The 24827-nt window shown below is 38.5% G+C and overlaps 1 protein-coding gene and 1 long non-coding RNA gene across 3 annotated transcripts in view; one reads left to right on the top strand and one right to left on the bottom strand.

Annotated features, from left to right (window-relative positions):
• LOC123590285 overlaps positions 1 to 1824 on the bottom strand; it is a 28993-nt gene extending 27169 nt beyond the window's left edge. The window contains exon 1 of the long non-coding RNA XR_006708702.1: positions 1714 to 1824. This is a non-coding gene — a long non-coding RNA (uncharacterized LOC123590285). The remainder of the gene's footprint in view (positions 1 to 1713) is intronic.
• LOC123590284 (protein mago nashi homolog 2) lies at positions 1212 to 10130 on the top strand. Of its 2 annotated transcripts, none has more exons than XM_045463267.1 (5): positions 1212 to 1382; positions 4884 to 4986; positions 5928 to 6038; positions 7990 to 8072; positions 9779 to 10130. In XM_045463267.1, the coding sequence occupies exons 1-5, from the start codon at positions 1222 to 1224 to the stop codon at positions 9876 to 9878; spliced, it is 558 nt and encodes a 185-aa protein (XP_045319223.1). In that variant the 5' UTR covers positions 1212 to 1221; the 3' UTR covers positions 9879 to 10130. The 2 variants fall into 2 exon arrangements, with proteins under 2 accessions (XP_045319223.1, XP_045319224.1); XM_045463268.1 differs by having other exon boundaries at positions 1215 to 1382; positions 4928 to 4986.
• Positions 10131 to 24827: the final 14697 nt, after the last annotated feature.

Here is a 24827-nt window from a genome sequence, read left to right as displayed (position 1 = left end):
TTGAGAGAGAGAGAGAGAGAGAGAGAGAAGACAAGCGGGTGAGGGACAGACAGAAAGGGAGACACAGAATCTGAAACAGGCTCCAGGCTCTGAGCTGTCAGCACAGAGCCCCACGTGGGGCTCGAACTCATGAACCGTGAGATCATGACCTGAGCTGAAGTCCGATGCTTAACCCACTGAGCCACGCAGACACCCTTGTTTTTATAAATTTTAAAGCTTATTATCTATGTATTATCTCATTTGATCTTCTCAACAAAGATTGACAAAGTTGATCATAGGATATTCATTCAGTTGGTGAACAAACAGGTTTGGACAGTGACTAAGCAACCAAGGTTAGTAGAGCATAAGTGATGGGAATGAATCGCAGGTCTTCTGACTGCCACTCTTTATTTTAAATACTGCTGAGGGTTAAAGGTCACCCAGCAGAATTACTCGGTTGGTAAAAACAGGGTGATCAATAATATTTGAAAAGTAGACTCCGTAAACGTTCCCCATGTCTTTTCACCTCCTTCAAAACCCATTCCACACTGGAGCATTCTTTCCCCTCCCCAATGTAATTCTTTTCTGGTAAGAAACGTGGGCTAAACCATTTGATCTTCAGTCAAATTGCCAAAACTCCACAGGCTACTAAAGATTAACCCTTGCTGAATGGTACACGTTTTACTATTAAAAGGAACTCTTTTATACCGTGACTTCAGGGATCTTTAGTTTCAATGTGTCTTTCAAATTTCATACCTCTTGTTTGATAGGCTTCTAGCTGTCAGCTAGCTAGCAACCGTGGTGCAAAGGGGGAAATCTCCGGTTAGGAATCTAACTGCAGGAAAGGGTTGTAGTCCAGGTCAACCATTCGGATTCTGGCTTTATCTTTCCTCACTCCACCAGTGAAAGGCGAATTCATGCCACACCCGCCTCCTGAGGGCAGGGTGCCGCGAGAATTAGAGACCCGAAAAGTAAAAGCGACTTGCAAACCTGAATTCTCAGCCCATAAAAAAATACTATGACATTTTCACACTTCTGTGTTTTGCGTGTAGCACACGATCTACTTAATTTTGCAAAAAAAAAAAAAAAAAAAAAAAAAAAAATGTTCTTCCCACCTTGCGAAACCAAGTTCAAGTCTCCCCAGCGCCTCCGAGTCTCTCCCGGGAGAACCCGCCTTCCCGCTTTCCTCCGGTCACCGGGGACCAGAAAGGCACGCCCGCCGCGACGCTTTTACCCTGGGCGATGACGTCACTACCAGGCGCCGGGCGGCAAGTCGGCCAGGCCTCGGGCGGGCTTCAGGGGGACGAAAATGGCTATGGCCAGCGATTTCTACCTGCGCTACTACGTAGGGCACAAGGGCAAGTTTGGACACGAGTTCCTGGAGTTCGAGTTTCGGCCAGACGGTGAGCAGGGGAGCGGCGCCGCCGCCGAGCGCGCTGCGCGGCTGGGGGAAGCGGAGCGCAGAGGACGCGGAGGGGGCGGGGTGGGCTGAGCCGTCCGCGGTGGGCTGGCGAGCCTGCGGTGGGGGCTGGGGCCACTAGAGCCGAAATACACACGAACGAAAGTCTATCCGAGGCGTACATTGGTTCCGTGAAGAAAAGAAAAGTGATCGGTGTAAATTAATTCAGAAAAATCGAACCCTGCCAGATACCGAAAACTTGGGGGTAAGCAGAATCCTGCATCCAGCGCACCGGAAGGGACCTGAAAAGGCATCTCGTGTACTTGACGTCATACCTGAACATTTTGAAGAACATCCCATCGTGCCGGGGTCCAAGGGATGCTGAAGGTCTTCCGGTGACCAGTTAATTTTCGGACTCCTGGTTCAACCATTGTATTCATTCAGGCCCTGCCTCTCAAGCCACGTGTGTAGGAAAAGGACCTGCTCAGAAGAGGGGAGCTCTTCGGTGTAGAAAAATGAATGTAATGATGTGTTTAGGGTGCTTAAATACAGTTGTTTGCCATAGGATGCGTTAAGAATACAAAAGAGGGGGATGGTGAGGGCTACGTGTAGGAGACGTCAAGGAAAGCTTCCTAGAGAAGGTAACAGTTGAAATTGCAGCTGGTGCGCAGGGCTACAGGAGCACTTGTCTCCCGGGTTCCCAAACAGACCAAATCGGAGGCTCGTTGACAAATCCAAAGGTAGAGAATCTACTGATGGTGAAACAAGAAAGTTTATTTCAGAGAGGCCAGCACCGGAAGACAGCGGACTAGCTTCTCAAAGACGTCTCTAAAATGCCAAAAATACTTCCAGGTTTATGTAAGGAAAACGTGGGGCAAAGATGGGTGGGTTCTGTGCCGGTGGACCTTGAATTTTAAATTGATCATTGTCTTGGATTTCAATCCCAGGTGAGGTCTTGCTGGCTCCGGGCAGTCCTTGTTGCTTGAGGGGGTAGTTTTGGTTCCCATTAGGAGACACTTTGCCCTTAGGGTCTTCCGCAGGAGCCGAGAGACAAGCTGGAAGGAGGAACCTAACTAAAAAGTTTGAGGTCACAATGGAGGCAGCTGAAGCCCTCTCTCAAGATGAGTTTTTTTTTTTTTTTTTTTTTTTTTTTTTTAGTTTTTTAACATTTATTTATTTTTGAGAGAGACAACGAGAGAAAGACAGGGGATGAGTAGGGGAGGGGCAGAGAGAGAGGGAGACACAGAATCCGAAGCAGGCTCCAGGCTGTGAGCTGTCAGCACAGAGGCCCATGCGGGTCTCGAACCCACAAGCTGAGAGATCATGACCTGAGCTGAAGTCGGAAGCTTAACCGATGGAGCCACCCAAATGGCTGGACTCACCCACCCAATGGGATGGACTCACCCAAATGAGTCTTTAAATGAGAATAGGATGTTCTGGGCCTGTGAGGGAGAAAACCATTCAGACTGCTGAAAACAGCATGAGCAAAGGGTGAACGGTCTGCTGCCGTGTAGGTGCAACATAGTCTATCTTTTGACAGCCCCGATTCTCTCTAGAGAGAAGTGTTACTGTATACTGAACTCTTCTGGCAACCTGGGCAGTCCACCCGCATAGGATTTTCCTTCTTTGAATGCGTATTATGTGCTGGGCAACAAGTAAATACAAAAATTGAGGATACAGTAATGAATAAGACTCTTTAATTTCCATGAAGGAGTTATGTCTTGGTGGGCGACACAGACATGAAACTAGCCATAAAACAGCGTGGATATTAAGTGGTGCGATATGTTTTGGGCAAAGTTCTGTGGGAGTGAAAGAGTCGAGAAGGGGCTCGTGGGTCAGTTAAGTGTTTGACTCTTGATCACAGCTTAGGTCTTGATCTCAGGGTCGTGTGAGTTTAAACCCCGTGTTGGGCTTTACGCTGGGCGTGGAGCCTACTTTAAAAAAAGAAAAGAAAAAGTAGAGAAGGCTCGTATATTAGGACAGAGGAAGAGAATCAGACGTTGAAGGAAGAACTCAAGGTAACTACAGCCATGCAATTTAAAAACTGTAATCACTTTATTCTCCCTTGTTCTCCCCATGTCTCTTCTCAATTTAGCCAAGGAGCCAAATTTACCTGAATGTTCCATCTATTCTTTTTTTAGGTGATAATCTTCTTAGTGTCTTTGCCTGTGAACAGCTTTCAGCTTGCCTATATCCTGTTTAGCCAGTCACGTAAATTAAACAGTCTGATATTATCAGGGAAATTTCATGCCAGGACGGTGGTTCTCATCCAGTAATCTGCTATCACACCATTCCACATACTTCCTTCAGTAGTGAGGGGATCACCTCATTAGGGTAACATCAGAGATCAGGACCATATTACATCTGTCCCTGAGCAACTGACTACAGCCATAAGGAGAAGCATGCATACAAAAGTCAACGATGGATTAAAATTAACTATAGGTCAGCTAACAAACTGGCCTACTTTTTATCTAGAAGCATTACATAGCATATGCATCCTAGTGACAGAGCTAAAATATTAGCATTGCCATATTGTATAGAGAACATTTTGGAGTAGTAGGGAAAGCGTGAGTATTGAAAGAAGGTGGATCCAGATCCGAATCTTTGTGTCCCTGGGCAAATAACTGAACTCTTGTTTTCTCAACCATGAATAGATGAAGTACCGATTAGATTAAATGCTCTGGGTAAATCACTTAGGACCAATGAAGACATAAAACATAGGCTTTAAAAGAAATGTTAGTTCCTTTTTCAGATTCCCTGTCTAGTTCATGATAATAGCTTAAGCCAATGAGCCTTAAAAGTAACTCTCCTAAAGGACGCCTGGGTGCCTCAGTTGGTTAAGTGTCGGACCCTTGATCTGGGCTCAGGTCATGATCTTGTGGTTCGTGGGACTGAGTCCACATTGGGCTCTGTGCTATCAGCTTGGGATTCTCTCTCTCGGCCCCTCCCCAGCTTGTGCTCCCCCGCCCCCAATAAATAAATAAACTTTAAAAAAAGGCCCTCCAATTATATTGAAGGCATGAAATATTTATTTATTTATTGAAAAAAAATTTTTTAATGTTTATTTATTTTTAAGAGAGAGAGAGAGAGAGACAGGGCATGAGTGGGGTCGGGGCAGAGAGAGAGGGAGACACAGAATCTGAAGCAGGCTCCTGGCTCCAAGCTGTCAGCACAGAGCCCGACGCGGGGCTTGAACTCATGAACCATGAGATCATGACCTGAGCTGAAGTTGGACGCTTAACTGACAGAGCCGCCCAGGTGCCCCAAAGGCATGAAATATTTAAAAATTATGTTGAATACTTAAAAATTCTGTTGAAGGTATGGAGTATTTGAAAATGACTAGCTTCAGCTTTAGCTAACTTCTTTTTTTTACCAGCAAATACAGATCTAGCATTGCTCTTATGCTAAAAAGGCAGAAACTATTAATAAAAAAAGTGGTAGTATAAAATGGTCTTTACCTTCAAAATTGCTTACAGTGTCATTTCTTTCTTTATTTTTTTTTTAGCAGTTTTTGCTGTTATAGATTGAATTTTTTTCCACTCCCCACAGGAAAGCTTAGATATGCCAACAACAGCAATTACAAAAATGACGTCATGATCAGAAAGGAGGTAAGTTCTTTTTGAATGTCTAATTTTTTACATTTAGACCATTTTCTTCAGATCTTTTTTGAATTTACAAAACTACATCTAAGGCTATATTACTATAAAGAAGCCACTTTATAGATTGAAAAGGGATTCTATTTAAATTAGATATAACTGTAGCATGTGTAACATCAAAAGAAGCAATCTGAATATATTAAATTGTAGACCCACCTTTGAACATATGATTTAGTTCATTTTGTCTTTATGTCACATTCACTATTTAAAAGTAATTGATAGTCAATATTTAAACACAGTATGCATTTTATTTTTTTTTAAGTTTTTATTCATTTATTGGATAGAGAGAGAGAGAGAGAGTGAGAGAGAGAAAGAAACCAAGCAGAGGAGGAGCAGAGAGAGAGGGGGAGAAAGAGGATCCAAAGTGGGCTCTGCCCTAGCAGCAGAGAGCCTGGTGCGGGGTTCAAACTCATGAACTCCTGAGATCATGACCTGAGCTACCCAGGTGCTAAACACAGTGTGAATTTAAATAAAAGGCTCAAAAGTTAGGGATAAGAAAAAGTTCAGAACAGTAGCTGTGGTGTCTACTTGTATTTGCCTCTGTTCACCTTATAGATTTTCCCTTATCACCATTAACCATTCAGGTAATTGAGTCCCATGTTATGAAGTCAGAATCCAGGGTTTTAAAAGGAGGCTAGTGTAAAGTACCTTTTTTTTTTTTTTTTTTTTTTTTTTTAAATTTGGAGACAAATGTATATTCAAGGAAAGGGCAAGAGAATGAAGAAGAATCCTATGGATGAGTGATTCTCTCTCACCTTGTAATTTTGGAATCAGCATTCGATTCTTCCCTGATACTCCCTTTGAATATTTAGTGTTTGTAACATTGTATGATTATTTCATTCTGAGTTGGGGGAAGAAATAGACATGAAATTTTTACTGGAACTTATTTTCAGGCTTATGTACACAAGAGTGTAATGGAAGAACTGAAGAGAATCATTGACGACAGTGAAATTACAAAAGAAGATGATGCTTTGTGGCCTCCCCCTGACAGAGTTGGCCGACAGGTTGGTGTTTAGTGGTTCTTTAAATGGCATATGTATTAAAAGTTGGTAATATAATTCATTGTTACGTTTCTCCTTATTTATTTAGAATAGACCATTGGTTCTTTGGTTTTCCATTTAGTAGGCACCCGGTAAATCCTGTTTAATTTTATTTCACTTAGGCTCATTTCCTGTGCTACCTCTGAGTAGTAAAGGAGTCAATGCGTAGCTCAAGATTTAGACCTCTTTCTGACCAGTCCTCTCTCTAGCCTCCCCAGTTAAAGCTATGATGTTTTCACGCTATTATGAATACTTTCTATTGTGTATTACTTCTATTAGGAATAAGTCCAGTGTTTGTTAAATTCAAGACAGGATTCTTATTGACTGTAAAATTTACTTTCTTCATTTTTATAACTTTGAGAACCCTTGTTTGCATCCTTATGCCCAGGAGAGGGATTTGATTGGTGTCTTTGTTTGAACTGACCATTGCTTTTGCCTCATATTCCCTTTAGAGTAATTAATGTTTCTCAGAGGGCTTGTGAAGAACTTTGAAGGTTTCATTTCACTCTGTAAAAAGATAGTTTGATTGGGTCTTTTCAACTCTTGAAGACATGAGATACAATTCCTGGAGAAAGAAACACTTAATTTCACTTTTTTATGTTCCTAAGAATTATACTTTATGTCACCTTCTTTGACTTTATATTACTTTCTTCTAGAAGAAAATGTGGAGAAATCGAATAGATGCTGACATTCTATAGCAGTCACTTAGCTCTTCTGTTTAAAGAAACATTATTTAGGAAAGCAAAGGTAATAGTTAACAGTATTTATTTTATGCATTGAAACACTTTTAAAAAATAAATTTAAATCTCAGTTTGCTTTATGCAATGGGTACATTTGTACTAAAACACAGACAACAGCAGTAAACCTTTTATCTCTTTTAGACTCTGGGAGAACCCAGCATTTTATGTACCCACTTGATGATGTGTTTATGTTTTGGTTAGTGGGGAGGGTTAAGCATGTTCCAGAGATCATCCATTGGATCTTTAAGTCAAAGATTTTATGATTGATTGAGAGCCTTAGGTAATTCTCCATGTTGTGTGTGCCATAAACTGTGTGTAATTAGGTCTTTTGATCAGACATATAGCTGAGATTGTCTTTAATGGCATTTGTTATTTAACCTGATAAATCACTACAGACATAGTCTCTTGATCATTGGTTTTAGATTTGCAGATAAAATATAGAGAAAAACTTATCCAGTAATTATGGCACACTGAGAATGTCTACAGTATGTTGTATTTGTTTTAGTAGTGCTTAATTTTAAATGTTTTGTGAAGTCAAACAAGTGTGAGTCTTTCAGTGTTAACAGCCCAGGATTCAAATATGAGTACTATCACTTATTAGTGGTTGTAAATGTTGATGTTTTTCCCTATGCTTTATGAATCTTGTATTTTGCATTTGTCAAATACCCTGATAAGGGTATTTTAGGGATTACAGAGTATGTTTTAAAGTCCCTAGCAGCAGGGCCTCATACACAGTAGATCCCAAAGTGGTGCTGTTAATACTCTGCATTTCTGGTAGAATGGTTAAGTGTGCTTATATTTATTTATTAAAAATAGGTTTTTACCCATATTATTATTTTTACGACATTGTGCTTCAAAGTTATTTCTTTAGTTTTTACGGACATAAGAAATGTTCATGTGTCATTCATATTTATAGTGTTTTCTTTATGAGATCTCTGGAAAGCAATTCTTGGTTGATCCTAATATTGGGGACTCCTGAGCATTCGATGAGGTTTTTATTTTACAGACATAGTTTATGTCTAACAGGTCAAGTTCCTTTTCCTTTTCTTTTTTTTTCTCCTCTATGACTGCTAGAAAACTCGCAGCTACAATTGGGACCTCTAGGTAACAAGAATACAGACGCTTCTGAGATGGAGTTTTATATTAACTACATGAATCTATTTTGTTTTTTTCAGGAACTTGAAATTGTAATTGGAGATGAACACATTTCTTTTACCACATCAAAAATAGGTTCTCTTATTGATGTAAATCAGTCAAAGTGAGTATGTTAAAGTATTTTGACTAAATTGACGTAATTAATTAGAGAGGCTCATTTTAGAACAGTAGCCAGTTTTCTAAGATTATTTTGGTGGCATCCTATCAGTTTATTATGCAGATGTAATTCTAATTTTTATGTCATTAAAGGCTTGCTATCAAAGTGGTTAGCAGCGTATTTTTGTGATTATCAAAAGAATGTTAATCTGACAACTGTGTACAATAATGACCACGTTGTAATAGCTATTTTTGGTAAAAATCTGGGTATCTTTTTACAGAGTTTAAAAGAAATCCTTATTGGATTATATCATTCATTATCACATCATCCTCATCTTTGAATTTAATATTTATAAGAATTTGAAAAAAGTCATTGTAACTTAAGGATGGTTTTAGCTTCCTCTGTCTTTCCAAGTTTGTTTCCTCTGGGCCTTTGTAGGACATACTGTTGTTTTTGTCTGAAAAATGTCTCTACTTGGAGTTACTTTTCTCTCTTTACCCCTCAGAATGTTTTCTTAGTATTTTGTCCTATCACCCTAAATTGTAATAACTTATTTATTTGCTTTTCTGGCTTGAATATAAACTCCATGAGAACCTTGCTCTTTCTCCAGAGTTAACACAGTGCCTGGCACAGGATAGGTGCTTGGTAAATACATGTTAGAGGAAAGGAGAAAGGAATGAATGTATAGTAACTATTAGGTACAATAAAGACCGACCAGATACTTCTAAACTATCACCTTTATTTCCCCACAGTGGTGAGGATGTGGCTGGCGTTCATATCCTAAGTGGGATTTTAAATTGGTACAGTGTTTTTTGGAAAGCAGTTTGATAATTGTGCATCAAAAGGTGCTAGCATTTTAAATTCATCTTTGACTTAGTAATTCCATTTCTGAGCATCTATTTTAGGGAAATACTGTCAAATAATGAAAATTGCTTTATTAGTCATAAAAATGGTCATTGGAGTCTTACTTATAATTGGGGAAAAATCCAACTGTTTAACAAAAAGAGAATTGTTAATTAGAAATCATTTGCGAATTATTTTTCATGTAATGGAAAACAACGTTAAAAAGGGTACAAGGAACAGGGGTCCCTGGGTGGCTTATTCGGTTAAGCATCTGACTTTGGCTCAGGTCATGATCTCCTGGCTCATGAATTGAGGCCCCAAGTCGGGCCCTGTGCTGACAGCTCAGAGCCTGGAGCCTGCTTCAGATTCTGTGTCTCCCTCTCCCTGCCACTCCCCCGCTCGCATTCTGCTTCTCTCTCTCTCTCTCTCTCTCTCAAAAATAAACATTTAAAAAATTTTTTTAATCAAAAAGGGCCAGGGAATGCTTTTAGTTATGAAAATAGAGAAATGCCAAAATATTCATAGTTTTTCTATAAGGAGTGACATTTTATAGTATTATGAGTATTATTTTTTCTATCTTTATAATTATATCTGCTTTATACATTTTTGCTATGTATAGTTCTTACTTTGATAAGAAAATAAATACTTGAGTATGAAATGAATACTGGTGAATAAGATTTCTATTTTTTGTAGAAAAGATAGAGAAAGGGAATGAAAATTATTCAGTATGTTCATTTTAGTTGCAGCAAATCCTTCCTTTCTCCTGGATTCCTTTGTTGTGTTTTTTATTTTGTTTTAGGAATTAACTTACAAAATGGTATGTTTCATTTTAGGAACAAAAAAGTAACTTTTACCTTTTTAAATTTTAGGGATCCTGAAGGCCTTCGAGTATTTTACTACTTGGTACAGGACCTGAAATGTTTAGTTTTTAGTCTTATTGGATTACATTTCAAGATTAAACCAATCTAAGTTGTATGTTTTTTTAAAAGCTGTTTTTATATTTAATTAAGGGATGGGTTTGTCACTTACAATATTGGGATTTTTATAAATGTGAAACTCTTGTTTTGTATGCCCACTGAAAATAAGAAAATACATAAACAGGCTTAATGGTTCTTCTCACTTGGGTCCAAGTGGTTTAGATAGTCCTCACACATATTAAATTCTGTAAATGAAAGCAACTTTTTGTTGAGATTTTGCTCCAATAAAACATATCAAAGCCTGCATGGAGAGTGGTTTTTTTTGTTTGTTTGTTTGTTTTGTTTTTGTTCTTTTTTCCAGAAGGGTACGTATTTTTATTCACTTTAAGATCATAAAGAATTGTTATGGTAGGACATCCTATGGCAGAAGTTCTTTCATGCAGCCAGAGTTTCATCCATTAAAGGCAATTACGTGTTACCTTTATTACTTCCATACCTAATGGGACTTGATTTTTTGGTGCCTATAGAAGTTGTTTACAGAAGGTTCTGGATTTTTTACATTTATCACCAACCCCCCAGAAATTATTAAAATTTAAATATTTTTGGTATAATCAATAATGCCTAAAGGGTTACAAGAGTAAAGTCAGCACCCCAAGTTAAACACATCTTTTATTCTGCCCTTATTCCTTATTTTCACAGTAAATTTTGTAAATAAGATATTTCACAATATATTTGTGTTTCTGTAGGAACTAAATGAGTTCTCAGCATGACAAATTATTAAAAATTTAGGCTTTTACACGCACATGTGTGTGTGTATTTTAATTTCTAATGACCATAGTTTCCACTCGTGATTTTCAGTTCCCTTCAACGTCTTTCTGATAGACTTGGTCTTTCATTATTTCTTTTAGTAAGCATGCCCCTGGTATTGTTCTTTCTCCATCTGAACCCCCACTTTTTTAAAAAAAAATTTTTTTTTTTTTTTCAACGTTTATTTATTTTTGGGATAGAGAGAGACAGAGCATGAACGGGGGAGGGGCAGAGAGAGGGAGACACAGAATCGGAAACAGGCTCCAGGCTCTGAGCCATCAGCCCAGAGCCCGACGCGGGGCTCGAACTCACGGGCCGCGAGATCGTGACCTGGCTGAAGTCGGACGCTCAACCGACTGCGCCACCCAGGCGCCCCTGAACCCCCACTTTTTAAAGGGGGCAGTCCTTGTAGTGACGATTCACTTGCCCCGGGACAGTGAGGATGACCTTATTGGGAAGAATTAGTCTCTGAATGTGTGCAGTACTCCTGAGCTACATTATCTAGAGAGGTTCTGGCCAGTAAACTTATTTGAGATAATGGAGATGTCCTCTATCTGTAGTTCAGCAAGGTAACCACCAGCTACTATGTGTAGCAACTAGTACCTGAGATGTGGCTAGAATAACTGAATTTATAGTCCTATTTAATTAAAAACTTTTTAAAATTTTATTACAAAAAATTTCAAGCATAGAAAATGTTAAAAAAAAATTGTAAAATGAACACCCATATGTCAAATCTAGAGTCTATAATTTTTTTTTTTTTTAACTGAAGTAAGGCTTATAAATCCTGTCCTGTTGATTTTTGACTTAAAAATGGAATAACTAGTATAATTAGTGTCAATAAATAACTTTTTTTAGTGCTATTTAGTTTTGGTTAAATTTATCTATCTATCTATTTGTTTATTTGTTTATTTATTTATTTATTTATTTATTTATTTATTTATTATTGTCAAGTTAGCTAACATACAGTGCATACAGTGTGCTCTTGGCTTCGGGAGTAGATTCCCATGATTCATCACTTACATAAAACACCCAGTGCTCATCCCAATGAGTGCCCTCCTCAATGCCCATCACCCATTTTATCCATCCCCCTGTTCTCCCACTCCCTTCCACCCTCAGTTTTTTCTCTGTAATTAAAAGTCTCTTATGGTTTCCCTCCCTTTCTGTTTGTATCTATCTTATCTATCTATCATCTATCTATCTATCTATCTATCCATCTATCTATCTATTTTTTTATTTCTCAACTTCCATATATAAGTGAAAACATGATATCTGTCTTTCATGGACTGGCTTCTTTCACTTAGCATAATATTTTACAGTTCCATCCGTGTTGTTGCGAATGGCAAGATTTCATTCTTTTTCATTGCTGAATAGTATTCCATTGTGTGTGTGTGTGTGTGTGTGTGTGTGTGTGTGTGTGTGTGTTTGTGTGTGTGTATACCACATCTTTATCCATTCATCATTTGATGGACATTTGGGCTCTTTCCATAATTTGGCTATTGTTGATACCATTGCTATAAACATTGGGGTACATGTGCCCCTATAAATCAGCATTCCCTAATCCTTTGGATAAATTCCTAGTAGTGCTATTGTTGGGTCATAGGGTAATTCACATTTTAATTTTTGGAGGAACCTCCACACTGATTTCCAGAGTGCCTGCGCCAGTTTGCATTCCCGCCAATAGGACAAAAGGGTTCCCCTTTCTCCACATCCTCACCAGCATCTGTTGTTTCCTGAGTTGTTCATTTTAGCCACTCTGACCGGTGTGAGGTGGTATTTCACTGTGGTTTTGATTTGTATTTCCCTGATGATGAGCAAAGTTGAGCATCTTTTCATGTGTCTGTTAGCCATTTGGAGGTCCTCTTTGGAAAAAATGTCTATTCATGTCTTCTGCCCATTTCTTCACTGGATTATTTGTTTTTTGGGTGTTGAGTTTAGTAAGTTCTTTATAGATTTTGGATACTAACCCTTTTTAAAAACAACTTTTTTTAATGTTTATCTTTATTTTTGAGACAGAGAGCACGAGCAGGGGAGAGGCAGAGAGAGAGGGAGACACAGAATCAGAAGCAGGCTCCAGGCTCTGAGCTGTCAGCACAGAACCAGACACGGGGCTCGAACTCGTCAACTGGGAGATCATGACCCGATCCGAAGCTGGACGCTCAACTGACTGAGCCACCCAGGCGCCCCTGGATACTAACCCCTTATCTGATAGGTCTTTTGCAAATATCTTCTCCCATTCTGTCAGTTACCTTTTAGTTTTGTTGATTGTTTCCTTCACAGGGCAAAAGCTTTTTATTATGATGAGGTCCAGTAGTTCATTTTTGCTTTTCCTTTAGAGAACATGTCAAGTAAGAAGTTGCTGCGGCCGAGGCAAAAGAGGTTGTTGCCTGTTTTCTCTTCTAGGATTTTGATGATTTCCTGTTTCATGTTTCAGTCTTTCATCCATTTTGAATTTATTTTTGTGTATGGTGTAAGAAAGTAGTCCAGTGTTGTTCTTCTGCATATTGTTGTCCAGTTCTCCCAGCACCATTTGCCAAAGAGACTTTTTTCCATTGGATACTCTTTTCTGTTGAAGATTAGTTGGCCATACATTTGTGGGTCCACTTCTGGGTTCTTCATTCTATTCCATTGGGCTGTGTGTCTGTTTTTGTGCCAATACCATACTGTCTTGATGATTACAGCTTTGTAGTAGAGGCTAACGTCCAGGATCGTGATGCTTCCAGCTTTTGTTTTCTTTTCCAACATTACTTTGGCTATTTGGGGTCTTTTGTGGTTCCATATACATTTTAAGATTGTTTGTTCTAGCTTTGAGAAGAATACCGATGCAATTTTGATTGGCATTGCACTGAATGTGTAGATTGCTTTGGGTAGTACTGACATTTTAACAATATTTGTTCTTCCAATCCATGAGCATGGAATGTTTTTCCATTTCTTTGTGTTTTCAATTTCTTTCATAAGCTTTCTATAGTTTCCAGTGTACAGATCTTTTACCTCTTTGTTTAGGTTTATTCCTAAGCATCTTATGGTTCTTAGTGCAATTGTCGATTCCCTGATACCTCTGTTGCTTCATTATTGTTGAATAAAAATGCAACCGATATCTCTACATTGATTTTATATCCTGCAACTTTGTTGAATTCATGTATCCGTTTTAGCAGTTTTTTGGTGGAGACTTTCAGGTTTTCCATGTAGAGTATTATGTTGTCTGTGAAGAATGAAAGTGTGACTTCTTTGCCAATATGGATGCCTTTTATTTCATTTTGTTGTCTGATTGCTGAGGTTAGGACTTCCAACACTATGTTATACAACAGTGGTGAGTGGATATCCCTGTCATTTCCTGATCTCAAGGGGAAAGCTCTCAGTTTTTCCCCTTTGAGGATGATATCAGCTGTGGGCCTTTCATATATGGCTTTTATGATGTTAAGGTATGTTCCTTCTATCCTGACTTTCTTGAGGGTTTTTATTAAGAAAGGATGCTGAGGGGCGCGTGGGTGGCGCAGTCGGTTAAGCGTCCGACTTCAGCCAGGTCACGATCTCGCGGTCCGTGAGTTCGAGCCCCGCGTCAGGCTCTGGGCTGATGGCTCAGAGCCTGGAGCCTGTTTCCGATTCTGTGTCTCCCTCTCTCTCTGCCCCTCCCCCGTTCATGCTCTGTCTCTCTCTGTCCCAAAAATAAATAAACGTTGAAAAAAAAAATTTAAAAAGAAAGGATGCTGTATTTTGTCACATGCTTTCTCTGCATCTGTTGGCTGGATCATATGGTTCTTACCCTTTCTTCTATTAATGTGATGTATCACATTGATTGATTTGTGAATATTGAACGAGTCCTGTAGCCCAGGAATGAATCCTACTTGATCATGGTAAATAATTCTTTTAATATACTGTTGAATTTGATTTGCTAGTATCTTGTTGGGAATTTTTGCATCCATGTTCATCAGGGATGTTGGCCTGTAATTCTCCTTTTTAGTGGGGTCTTTGACTGGTTTGGGTATAAAGGTAATGCTGGCTTCATACAATGAGTCTGGAAGTTTTCCTTCTGTTTCTATTTTTTTGGAACAGCGTGAAAAGAATAGGTACCATGACTGGTTTAAATGTTTGGTAGAATTCCCCTGGGAAGGCATCTAGCCCAGGACTCTTAAATGTTGGGAGATTTTTGATAACCAGTTCAATTTCTTCACTGGTTGTGGGTCTGTTCAAGTTTTCTATTTCTTCCTATTTGAGTTTTGGTAGCGTGTGAATGTCTAGGAAGTTGTCCATTTCTTCTAGGTTATCCAGTCTGTTGGCATATAATTTTTCATAGTATTCTCTAATAATTGTTTGTATTTCTGTGGTATTGGTTGTAATCTCTCCTCTTTCATTCGTGATTTTATCTATTTAGGTCCTCTTTCTTTTCTTTTTGAGAAGTCTGGCTGGGGGTTTATTGATTTTGTTTATTTTTTCAAAAAACCAGCTCTTAAATTCATTGATAGGTTCTACTGTTTGTTTGTTTTTGGATTCTATATTGTTTATTTCTGCTCTAATCCTTATTATTTCTCTTCTTCTGCTGGCTTTGGGGTTTCTTTGCTGCTCTGTTTCTAGTTCCTGTAGGTGTGAGGTTAGATTCTGTATTTGGGATTTTTCTTGCTTTTTGAGATAGGTCTGATTTATGATGTATTTTCCTTTTAGGATTGCCTTTGCTGCATGCCAAAGGGTTTGGACTGTCATGTTTTCATTTTTATTTGCTTCCATATATTTTTAAAGTTCTTTAATTTCCTGATTGACCAATTCATTCCTTAGTAGGATATTTTTTTTCTTCCTTCTTTCCTTCCTTCCTTCCTTCCTTCCTTTCTTTCTTTCTTATTTTTTTTTTATTTTATTTTTTTTTATTTATTTTTTTTTATTATATGAAATTTATTGTCAAATTGGTTTCCATACAACACCCAGTGCTCATCCCAAAAGGTGCCCTCCTCAATACCCATCACCCACCCTCTCCTCCCTCCCACCCCCCATCAACCCTCAGTTTGTTCTCAGTTTTTAACAGTCTCTTAAGCTTTGGCTCTCTCCCACTCTAACCTCTTTTTTTTCTTTTTTCCTCCCCCTCCCCCATGGGTTCCTGCCAAGTTTCTCAGGATCCACATAAGAGTGAAACCATATGGTATCTGTCTTTCTCTGTACGGCTTATTTCACTTAGCATCACACTCTCCAGTTCCATCCACGTTGCTACAAAAGGCCATATTTCATTTTTTCTCATTGCCACGTAGTATTCCATTGTGTATATAAACCACAATTTCTTTATCCATTCATCAGTTGATGGACATTTAGGCTCTTTCCATAATTTGGCTATTGTTGAGAGTGCTGCTATGAACATTGGGGTACAAGTGCCCCTATGCATCAGTACTCCTGTATCCCTTGGATAAATTCCTAGCAGTGCTATTGCTGGGTCATAGGGTAGGTCTATTTTTAATTTTCTGAGGAACCTCCACACTGCTTTCCAGAGCGGCTGCACCAATTTGCATTCCCACCAACAGTGCAAGAGGGTTCCCGTTTCTCCACATCCTCTCCAGCATCTATAGTCTCCTGATTTGTTCATTTTGGCCACTCTGACTGGCGTGAGGTGATACCTGAGTGTGGTTTTGATTTGTATTTCCCTGATAAGGAGCGACGCTGAACATCTTTTCATGTGCCTGTTGGCCATCCGGATGTCTTCTTTAGAGAAGTGTCTATTCATGTTTTCTGCCCATTTCTTCACTGGGTTATTTGTTTTTCGGGTGTGGAGTTTGGTGAGCTCTTTATAGATTCTGGATACTAGCCCTTTGTCCGATATGTCATTTGCAAATATCTTTTCCCATTCCGTTGGTTGCCTTTTAGTTTTGTTGGTTGTTTCTTTTGCTGTGCAGAAGCTTTTTATCTTCATAAGGTCCCAGTAATTCACTTTTGCTTTTAATTCCCTTGCCTTTGGGGATGTGTCGAGTAAGAGATTGCTACGGCTGAGGTCAGAGAGGTCTTTTCCTGCTTTCTCCTCTAAGGTTTTGATGGTTTCCTGTCTCACATTCAGGTCCTTTATCCATTTCGAGTTTATTTTTGTGAATGGTGTGAGGAAGTGGTCTAGTTTCAACCTTCTGCATGTTGCTGTCCAGTTCTCCCAGCACCATTTGTTAAAGAGGCTGTCTTTTTTCCATTGGATGTTCTTTCCTGCTTTGTCAAAGATGAGTTGGCCATACGTGTGTGGGTCTAGTTCTGGGGTTTCTATTCTATTCCATTGGTCTATGTGTCTGTTTTTGTGCCAATACCATGCTGTCTTGATGATGACAGCTTTGTAGTAGAGGCTAAAGTCTGGGATTGTGATGCCTCCTGCTTTGGTCTTCTTCTTCAAAATTCCTTTGGCTATTTGGGGCCTTTTGTGGTTCCATATGAATTTTAGGATTGCTTGTTCTAGTTTCGAGAAGAATGCTGGTGCAATTTTGATTGGGATTGCATTGAATGTGTAGATCGCTTTGGGTAGTATTGACATTTTGACAATATTTATTTTTCCAATCCATGAGCAAGGAATGTCTTTCCATTTCTTTAAATCTTCTTCCATTTCCTTCATAAGCTTTCTATAGTTTTCAGCATACAGATCCTTTACATCTTTGGTTAGATTTATTCCTAGGTATTTTATGCTTCTTGGTGCAATTGTGAATGGGATCAGTTTCTTTAGTTGTCTTTCTGTTGCTTCATTGTTAGTGTATAAGAATGCAACTGATTTCTGTACATTGATTTTGTATCCTGCGACTTTGCTGAATTCATGTATCAATTCTAGCAGACTTTTGGTGGAGTCTATCGGATTTTCCATGTATAATATCATGTCATCTGCAAAAAGCGAAAGCTTGACTTCATCTTTGCCAATTTTGATGCCTTTGATTTCCTTTTGTTGTCTGATTGCTGATGCTAGAACTTCCAGCACTATGTTAAACAACAGCGGTGAGAGTGGGCATCCCTGTCGTGTTCCTGATCTCAGGGAAAAAGCTCTCAGTTTTTCCCCGTTGAGGATGATGTTAGCTGTGGGCTTCTCATAAATGGCTTTTATGATCTTTAAGTATGTTCCTTCTATCCCGACTTTCTCAAGGGTTTTTATTAAGAAAGGGTGCTGGATTTTGTCGAAGGCCTTTTCTGCATCGATTGACAGGATCATATGGTTCTTCTCTTTTTTTTTTTTGTTAATGTGATGTATCACGTTGATTGATTTGCGAATGTTGAACCAGCCCTGCATCCCAGGGATGAATCCCACTTGATCATGGTGAATAATTCTTTTTATATGCCGTTGAATTAGATTTGCTAGTATCTTATTGAGAATTTTTGCATCCATATTCATCAGGGATATTGGCCGGTAGTTCTCTTTTTTTACTGGGTCTCTGTCTGGTTTAGGAATCAAAGTAATACTGGCTTCATAGAATGAGTCTGGAAGTTTTCCTTCCCTTTCTATTTCTTGGAATAGCTTGAGAAGGATAGGTATTATCTCTGCTTTAAACGTCTGGTAGAACTCCCCTGGGAAGCCATCTGGTCCTGGACTCTTATTTGTTGGGAGATTTTTGATAACTGATTCAATTTCTTCGCTGGTTATGGGTCTGTTCAAGCTTTCTATTTCCTCCTGATTGAGTTTTGGAAGAGTGTGGGTGTTCAGGAATTTGTCCATTTCTTCCAGGTTGTCCAATTTGTTGGCATATAATTTTTCATAGTATTCCCTGATAATTGTTTGTATCTCTGAGGGATTGGTTGTAATAATTCCATTTTCATTCATGATTTTATCTATTTGGGTCATCTCCCTTTTCTTTTTGAGAAGCCTTGCTAGAGGTTTGTCAATTTTGTTTATTTTTTCAAAAAACCAACTCTTGGTTTCGTTGATCTGCTCTACAGTTTTTTTAGACTCTATATTGTTTATTTCTGCTCTGATCTTTATTATTTCTCTTCTTCTGCTGGATTTAGGCTGCCTTTGCTGTTCTGCTTCTATTTCCTTTAGGTGTGCTGTTAGATTTTGTATTTGGGATTTTTCTTGTTTCTTGAGATAGGCCTGGATTGCAATGTATTTTCCTCTCAGGACTGCCTTCGCCGCGTCCCAAAGCGTTTGGATTGTTGTATTTTCATTTTCGTTTGTTTCCATATATTTTTTAATTTCTTCTCTAATTGCCTGGTTGACCCACTCATTCGTTAGTAGGGTGTTCTTTAACCTCCATGCTCTTGGAGGTTTTCCAGACTTTTTTCTGTGGTTGATTTCAAGCTTCATAGCATTGTGGTCTGAAAGTATGCATGGTATAATTTCAATTCTGGTAAACTTATGAAGGGCTGTTTTGTGACCCAGTATATGATCTATCTTGGAGAATGTTCCATGTGCACTCGAGAAGAAAGTATATTCTGTTGCTTTGGGATGCAGAGTTCTAAATATATCTGTCAAGTCCATCTGATCCAATGTCTCATTCAGGGCCCTTGTTTCTTTATTGACCGTGTGTCTAGATGATCTATCCATTTCTGTAAGTGGGGTGTTAAAGTCCCCTGCAATTACCACATTCTTATCAATAAGGTTGCTTATGTTTATGAGTAGTTGTTTTATATATTTGGGGGCTCCGGTATTCGGTGCATAGACATTTATAATTGTTAGCTCTTCCTGATGGATAGACCCTGTAACTATTATATAATGTCCTTCTTCATCTCTTGTTACAGCCTTTAATTTAAAGTCTAGTTTGTCTGATATAAGTATGGCTACTCCAGCTTTCTTTTGGCTTCCAGTAGCATGATAAATAGTTCTCCATCCCCTCACTCTCAATCTAAAGGTGTCCTCAGGTCTAAAATGAGTCTCTTGTAGACAGCAAATAGATGGGTCTTGTTTTTTTATCCATTCTGATACCCTATGTCTTTTGGTTGGCGCATTTAATCCATTTACATTCAGTGTTATTATAGAAAGATACGGGTTTAGAGTCATTGTGATGTCTGTATGTTTTATGCTTGTAGTGATCTCTCTGGTATTTTGTCTCACAGGGTCCCCCTTAGGATCTCTTGTAGGGCTGGTTTAGTGGTGACAAATTCCTTCAGTTTTTGTTTGTTTGGGAAGACCTTTATCTCTCCTTCTATTCTAAATGACAGACTTGCTGGATAAAGGATTCTCGGCTGCATATTTTTTCTGTCTAGCACACTAAAAATCTCGTGCCAATTCTTTCTGGCCTGCCAAGTTTCAAAAGAGAGATCAGTCACGAGTCTTATAGGTCTCCCTTTATATGTGAGGGCACGTTTACCCCTTGCTGCTTTCAGAATTTTCTCTTTATCCTTGTATTTTGCCAGTTTCACTATGATATGTCGTGCAGAAGATCGATTCAAGTTCCGTCTGGAGGGAGTTCTCTGTGCCTCTTGGATTTCAATGCCTTTTTCCTTCCCCAGTTCAGGGAAGTTCTCAGCTATTATTTCTTCAAGTACCCCTTCAGCACCTTTCCCTCTCTCTTCCTCCTCTGGGATACCAATTATGCGTATATTATTTCTTTTTAGTGTATCACTTAGTTCTCTAATTTTCCCCTCATACTCCTGGATTTTTTTATCTCTCTTTCTCTCAGCTTCCTCTTTTTCCATAACTTTATCTTCTAGTTCACCTATTCTCTCCTCTGCCTCTTCAATCCGAGCTGTGGTGGTTTCTATTTTGTTTTGCATTTCATTTAAAGCGTTTTTCAGCTCCTCGTGACTGTTCCTTAGTCCCTTGATCTCTGTAGCAAGGGATTCTCTGCTGTCCTGTATACTGTTTTCAAGCCCGGCGATTAATTTTATGACTATTATTTTAAATTCACTTTCTGTTATATTATTTAAATCCTTTTTGATCAGCTCTTTCTTATTTTTTTAAATTTATTTTTTTTAATTTACATCCAAATTAGCATATAGTGCAACAATGATTTCAAGAGTAGATTCCTTAATGCCCCTTACCCATTTAGCCCATCCTCCCTCCCACAACCCCTCCAGTAACCCTCTGTTTGTTCTCCATATTTAAGAGTCTCTTATGTTTTGTCCCCCTCCCTGTTTTTATATTATTTTTGTTTCCCTTCCCTTATGTTTATCTGTTTTGTCTCTTAAAGTCCTCACATGAGTGAAGTCCTATGATATTTGTCTTTCTCCGACTAATTTGGCTTAGCATAATACACTCTGGTTCCATCCATGTAGTTGCAAATGGCAAGATTTCATTCTTTTTGATTGCCGAGTAATACTCCATTGTATATATATATACCACATCTTCTCTATCCATTCATCCATTGATGGACATTTGGGCTCTTTCCATACTTTGGCTACTGTTGATAGTGCTGCTATAAACATGGGGGGTGCATGTGTCCCTTTGAAAACAACACACCTGTATCCTGTGGATAAATGCCTAGTAGTGCAATTGCTGGGTCGTAGGGTAGTTCTATTTTTAGTTTTGTGAGGAACCTCCATACTGTTTTCCAGAGTGGCTGCACCAGTTTGCATTCCCACCAGCAGTGCAAAAGAGATTCTCTTTCTCCGCATCCTCGCCAACATCTGTTGTTGCCTGAGTTGTTAATGTTAGCCATTCTGACAGGTGTTAGGTGGTGTCTCATTGTGGTTTTGATTTGTATTTCCCTGATGATGAGTGATGCTGAGCATTTTTTCATGTGTCAGTTGGCCATCTGGATGTCTTCCTTGGAGAAATGTCTATTCTTGTCTTCTGCCCATTTCTTCACTGGACTATTTGTTTTTTTGGTGTTGAGTTTGATAAGTTCTTTATAGATTTTGGATCCTAACCCTTTATCTGATATGTCCTTTGCAAATATCTTCTCCCATTCTGTCGGTTGCCTTTTAGTTTTCCTGATTATTTCCTTCGCTGTGCAGGAGCTTTTTATTTTGATGAGGTCCCAGTAGTTCATTTTTGCTTTTGTTTCCCTTGCCTCCAGAGACGATGTAAGTTGTTGTAAGAGTAAGAAGTTGCTGTGACCATGATGAGAGGTTTTGTCTGCTTTCTCCTTGAGGATTTTGATGGCTTCCTGTCTTACATTTAGGTCTTTCATCCATTTTGTGTTTGTTTTTATGTATGGTGTAAGAAAGTGGTCCAGGTTCATTCTTCTGCATGTCGCTGTCCAGTTTTCCTGGCACCACTTGCTGAAGAGACTGTCTTTTACTCCATTGGTTATTCTTTCCTGCTTTGTCAAAGATGAGTTGGTGTCATCTGCGAAGAGTGAAAGTTTGACCTCCTCCTGGCCAATTTTGATGCCTTTTATTTCTTTGTGTTGTCTGATTGCAGAGGCCATGACTTCCAATACTATGTTGAATAACAGTGGTGAGAGTGGACATCCCTGTCTTGTTCCTGACCTTCGGGGGAAAGCTCTCAGTTTTTCCCCATTGAGGATGATATTAGCGTTGGGTCATTCATATATAGCTTTTATGATCTCGAGGTATGATCCTTCTATCCCTACTTTCTTGAGGGTTTTTTATCAAGAAAGAATGCTGTATTTTGTCAAATGCTTTCTCTGTATATACTGAGAGGATCATGTGGTTCTTGTCATTTCTTTTATTGATGTGATGAATCATGTTAATTGTTTTGTGGATATTGAACCAGCCCTGCATCCCAAGTATAAATCCCACTTGGTCATGGTGGATAATTTTTTTAATGTATTGTTCGATACGGTTGGCTAATATCTTGTTGAGGATTTTTGCATCCATGTTCATCAGGGAAATTGGTCTATAGTTCTCCTTTTTAGTGGGGTCTCTGTCTGGTTTTGGAATCAAGGTAATGCTGGCTTCATAGAAAGAGTTTGGAAGTTTTCCTTCCATTTCTATTTTTTGGAACAGTTTCAAGGGAATAGATGTTAACTCTTCCTTAAATGTTTGTAGAATTCCCTTGGAAAGCCATCTGGCTCTGGACTCTTATTTTTTGGGAAATTTTTAATTACTAATTTGATTTTTTTTTGGTTATGGGTATGTCCAAATTTTCTATTTCTTCCTGTTTCAGTTTTGGTAGTATATATGTTTCTAGGAATTTGTCCATTTCTTCCAGATTACCCATTTTATTGGCATATAGTTGTTCATAATATTCTCTTATTATTGTTTTTATTTCTGTTGTGTTGGTTGTGATCTCTCCTCTTTCATTTTTGATTTTCTTTATTTGGGTCCGTTCCTTTTTCTTTTTGATCAAACTGGCTAGTGGTTTATCAATTTTGTTAATTCTTTCAAAGAACCAGCTTCTGGTTTCATTGATCTGTTCTAACATTTTTTGGGTTTCTATAGCATTAATTTCTGCTCTAATCTTTATTATTTCCTGTCTTCTGCTGGTTTGGGGTTTTATTTGCTGTTATGTTTCCAGCTCTTTAAGCATAAGGTTAGGCTGTGTATCTGAGATCTTCCTTCTTTAGGAAGGCCTGGATTACTAAATACTTTTCTCTTATGACCTTCTTTGCTGCATCCCAGAGGTTTTGGGTTGTGGTGTTTTCATTTTCATTGGCTTCCATATACTTTTTAATTTCCTCTTTAACTTCTTGGTTAGCCCATTCATTCTTTAGTGGGATGTTCTTTAGGTTCCAAGTATTTGTTACCTTTCCAAATTTTTTCTTGTGGTTGATTTCAAGTTTCATAGCGTTGTGGTCTGAAAATATGCATGGTATGATCTCGACCTTTTTGTACTTGCTGAGGGCTGATTTGTGTCCCAGCATGTGGTCTATTCTGGAGAACATTCCATGTGCACTGGAGAAGAATGTATATTCTGCTGCTTTAGGATGAAATATTCTGAATATATCTTAATTCCGTCTGGTTCATTATGTCATTCAAAGTCTTTGTTTCCTTGTTGATTTTTTGATTAGATGATCTGTCCATTGCTGTGAGTGGGTGTTGAAGACTCCTACTATTATGGTATTACTATCAATGAGTTTCTCTATGTGATTAATTGATTTATATATTTGGGTGCTCTCACATTTGGTGCATAAATGTTTGTAATTGTTAGGTCTTCTTGGTGGATAGACCCCTTAATTATTTTTTTTATTTTTTATTATTTATTATTTTTTATTTTTAAAATTTTACATCCAAATTAGTTAGCATATAGTGCAGCAATGATTTCAGGAGTAGATTCCTTAATACCCCTTACCCATTTAGCCCATCCCCCCTCCCACAACCCCTCCCGTAACCCTCAGTTTGTTCTCCATATTTATGAGTCTCTTCTGTTTTGTCCCCCTCCCTGTTTTTATATTATTTTTGTTTCCCTTCCCTTATGTTCATCTGTTTTGTCTCTTAAAGTCCTCATATGAGTGAAGTCATATGATTTTTGTCTTTCTCTGACTAATTTCACTTAGCATAATACCCTCCGGTTCCATCCACGTAGTTGCAAATGGCAAGATTTCATTCTTTTTGATTGCCAAGTAATACTCCATTGTACATATATATCACATCTTCTTTATCCGTTCATCCATCGATGGACATTTGGGCTCTTTCCATACTTTGGCTATTGTTGATAGTGCTGGTAAAAACATGGGGGTGCATGTTAGACCCCTTAATTATGATATAATGCCCTTCTTCATCTCTTGATTGAGTAGGATCTTCTTTAACCTCCATGTACTTGGAGGCTTTCCAAATTTTTTCTTGTGGTTGATTTCAAGTTTCAAAGCATTGTGATCTGAAAATATGCATGGTATGGCTCAGTCCTTTTATATTCGCTGAGGGTTGTTTTGTGACTCAGTATGTGATCTTTTTTGGAGAATGTTCAACATGCATTCAAGAAGAATGTGTATTCTGCTTCTTTTCAATGAAAAGATCTGAATATACCTGTTAAGTCCCTCTGGTCCAGTGTATTATTTAGAGCCATTGTTTCCTTAGTGATATTCTGCCTAGATGATCTTTCCATTGTTGTAAGTGGAGTATTAAAGTCCCCTACAATCACGATATTGTTGTCTATACATTCATTTATGTTTATGATTAATTGATTTGTATATTTGGGGGTTATTATGTTCGGGGCATAAACATTTACAATTGTTAGCTCTTTTTGATGGATAGACCCCTTAATTATGATATAATGCTCTTCTTCATCTCTTGTTATAGTCTTTGTTTTAAAATCTAGTTTGTTTGATATAAGTATGCCTACTCTAGCTTTCTTTTGACATCCTGTAGCGTGATAGTTGTCCATCCCCTCACATTCAATCTGCAGGTGTCCTCAGGTACAAAATGAGTGTCTTGTAGGAAGCATAGAGATGTGTCTTGTTTTTTTATCCATTCTGATATCCTA

The sequence above is a fragment of the Leopardus geoffroyi genome, chromosome B4 (assembly GCF_018350155.1).
Source record: "Leopardus geoffroyi isolate Oge1 chromosome B4, O.geoffroyi_Oge1_pat1.0, whole genome shotgun sequence".
Lineage (NCBI taxonomy): Eukaryota > Metazoa > Chordata > Mammalia > Carnivora > Felidae > Leopardus > Leopardus geoffroyi.
This window is presented reverse-complemented; position numbering and strand designations above follow the sequence as displayed.

Coding starts and splice junctions, on each gene's coding strand:
- LOC123590284 (XM_045463267.1), top strand. CDS start 1,222: ATGACGTCACTACCAGGCGCCGGGCGGCAAGTCGGCCAGGCCTCGGGC. Junction 1,383..4,883: donor GTTCGAGTTTCGGCCAGACG/GTGAGCAGGGGA, acceptor TTTTTTTTTTAG/CAGTTTTTGCTGTTATAGAT. Junction 4,987..5,927: donor ACGTCATGATCAGAAAGGAG/GTAAGTTCTTTT, acceptor ACTTATTTTCAG/GCTTATGTACACAAGAGTGT.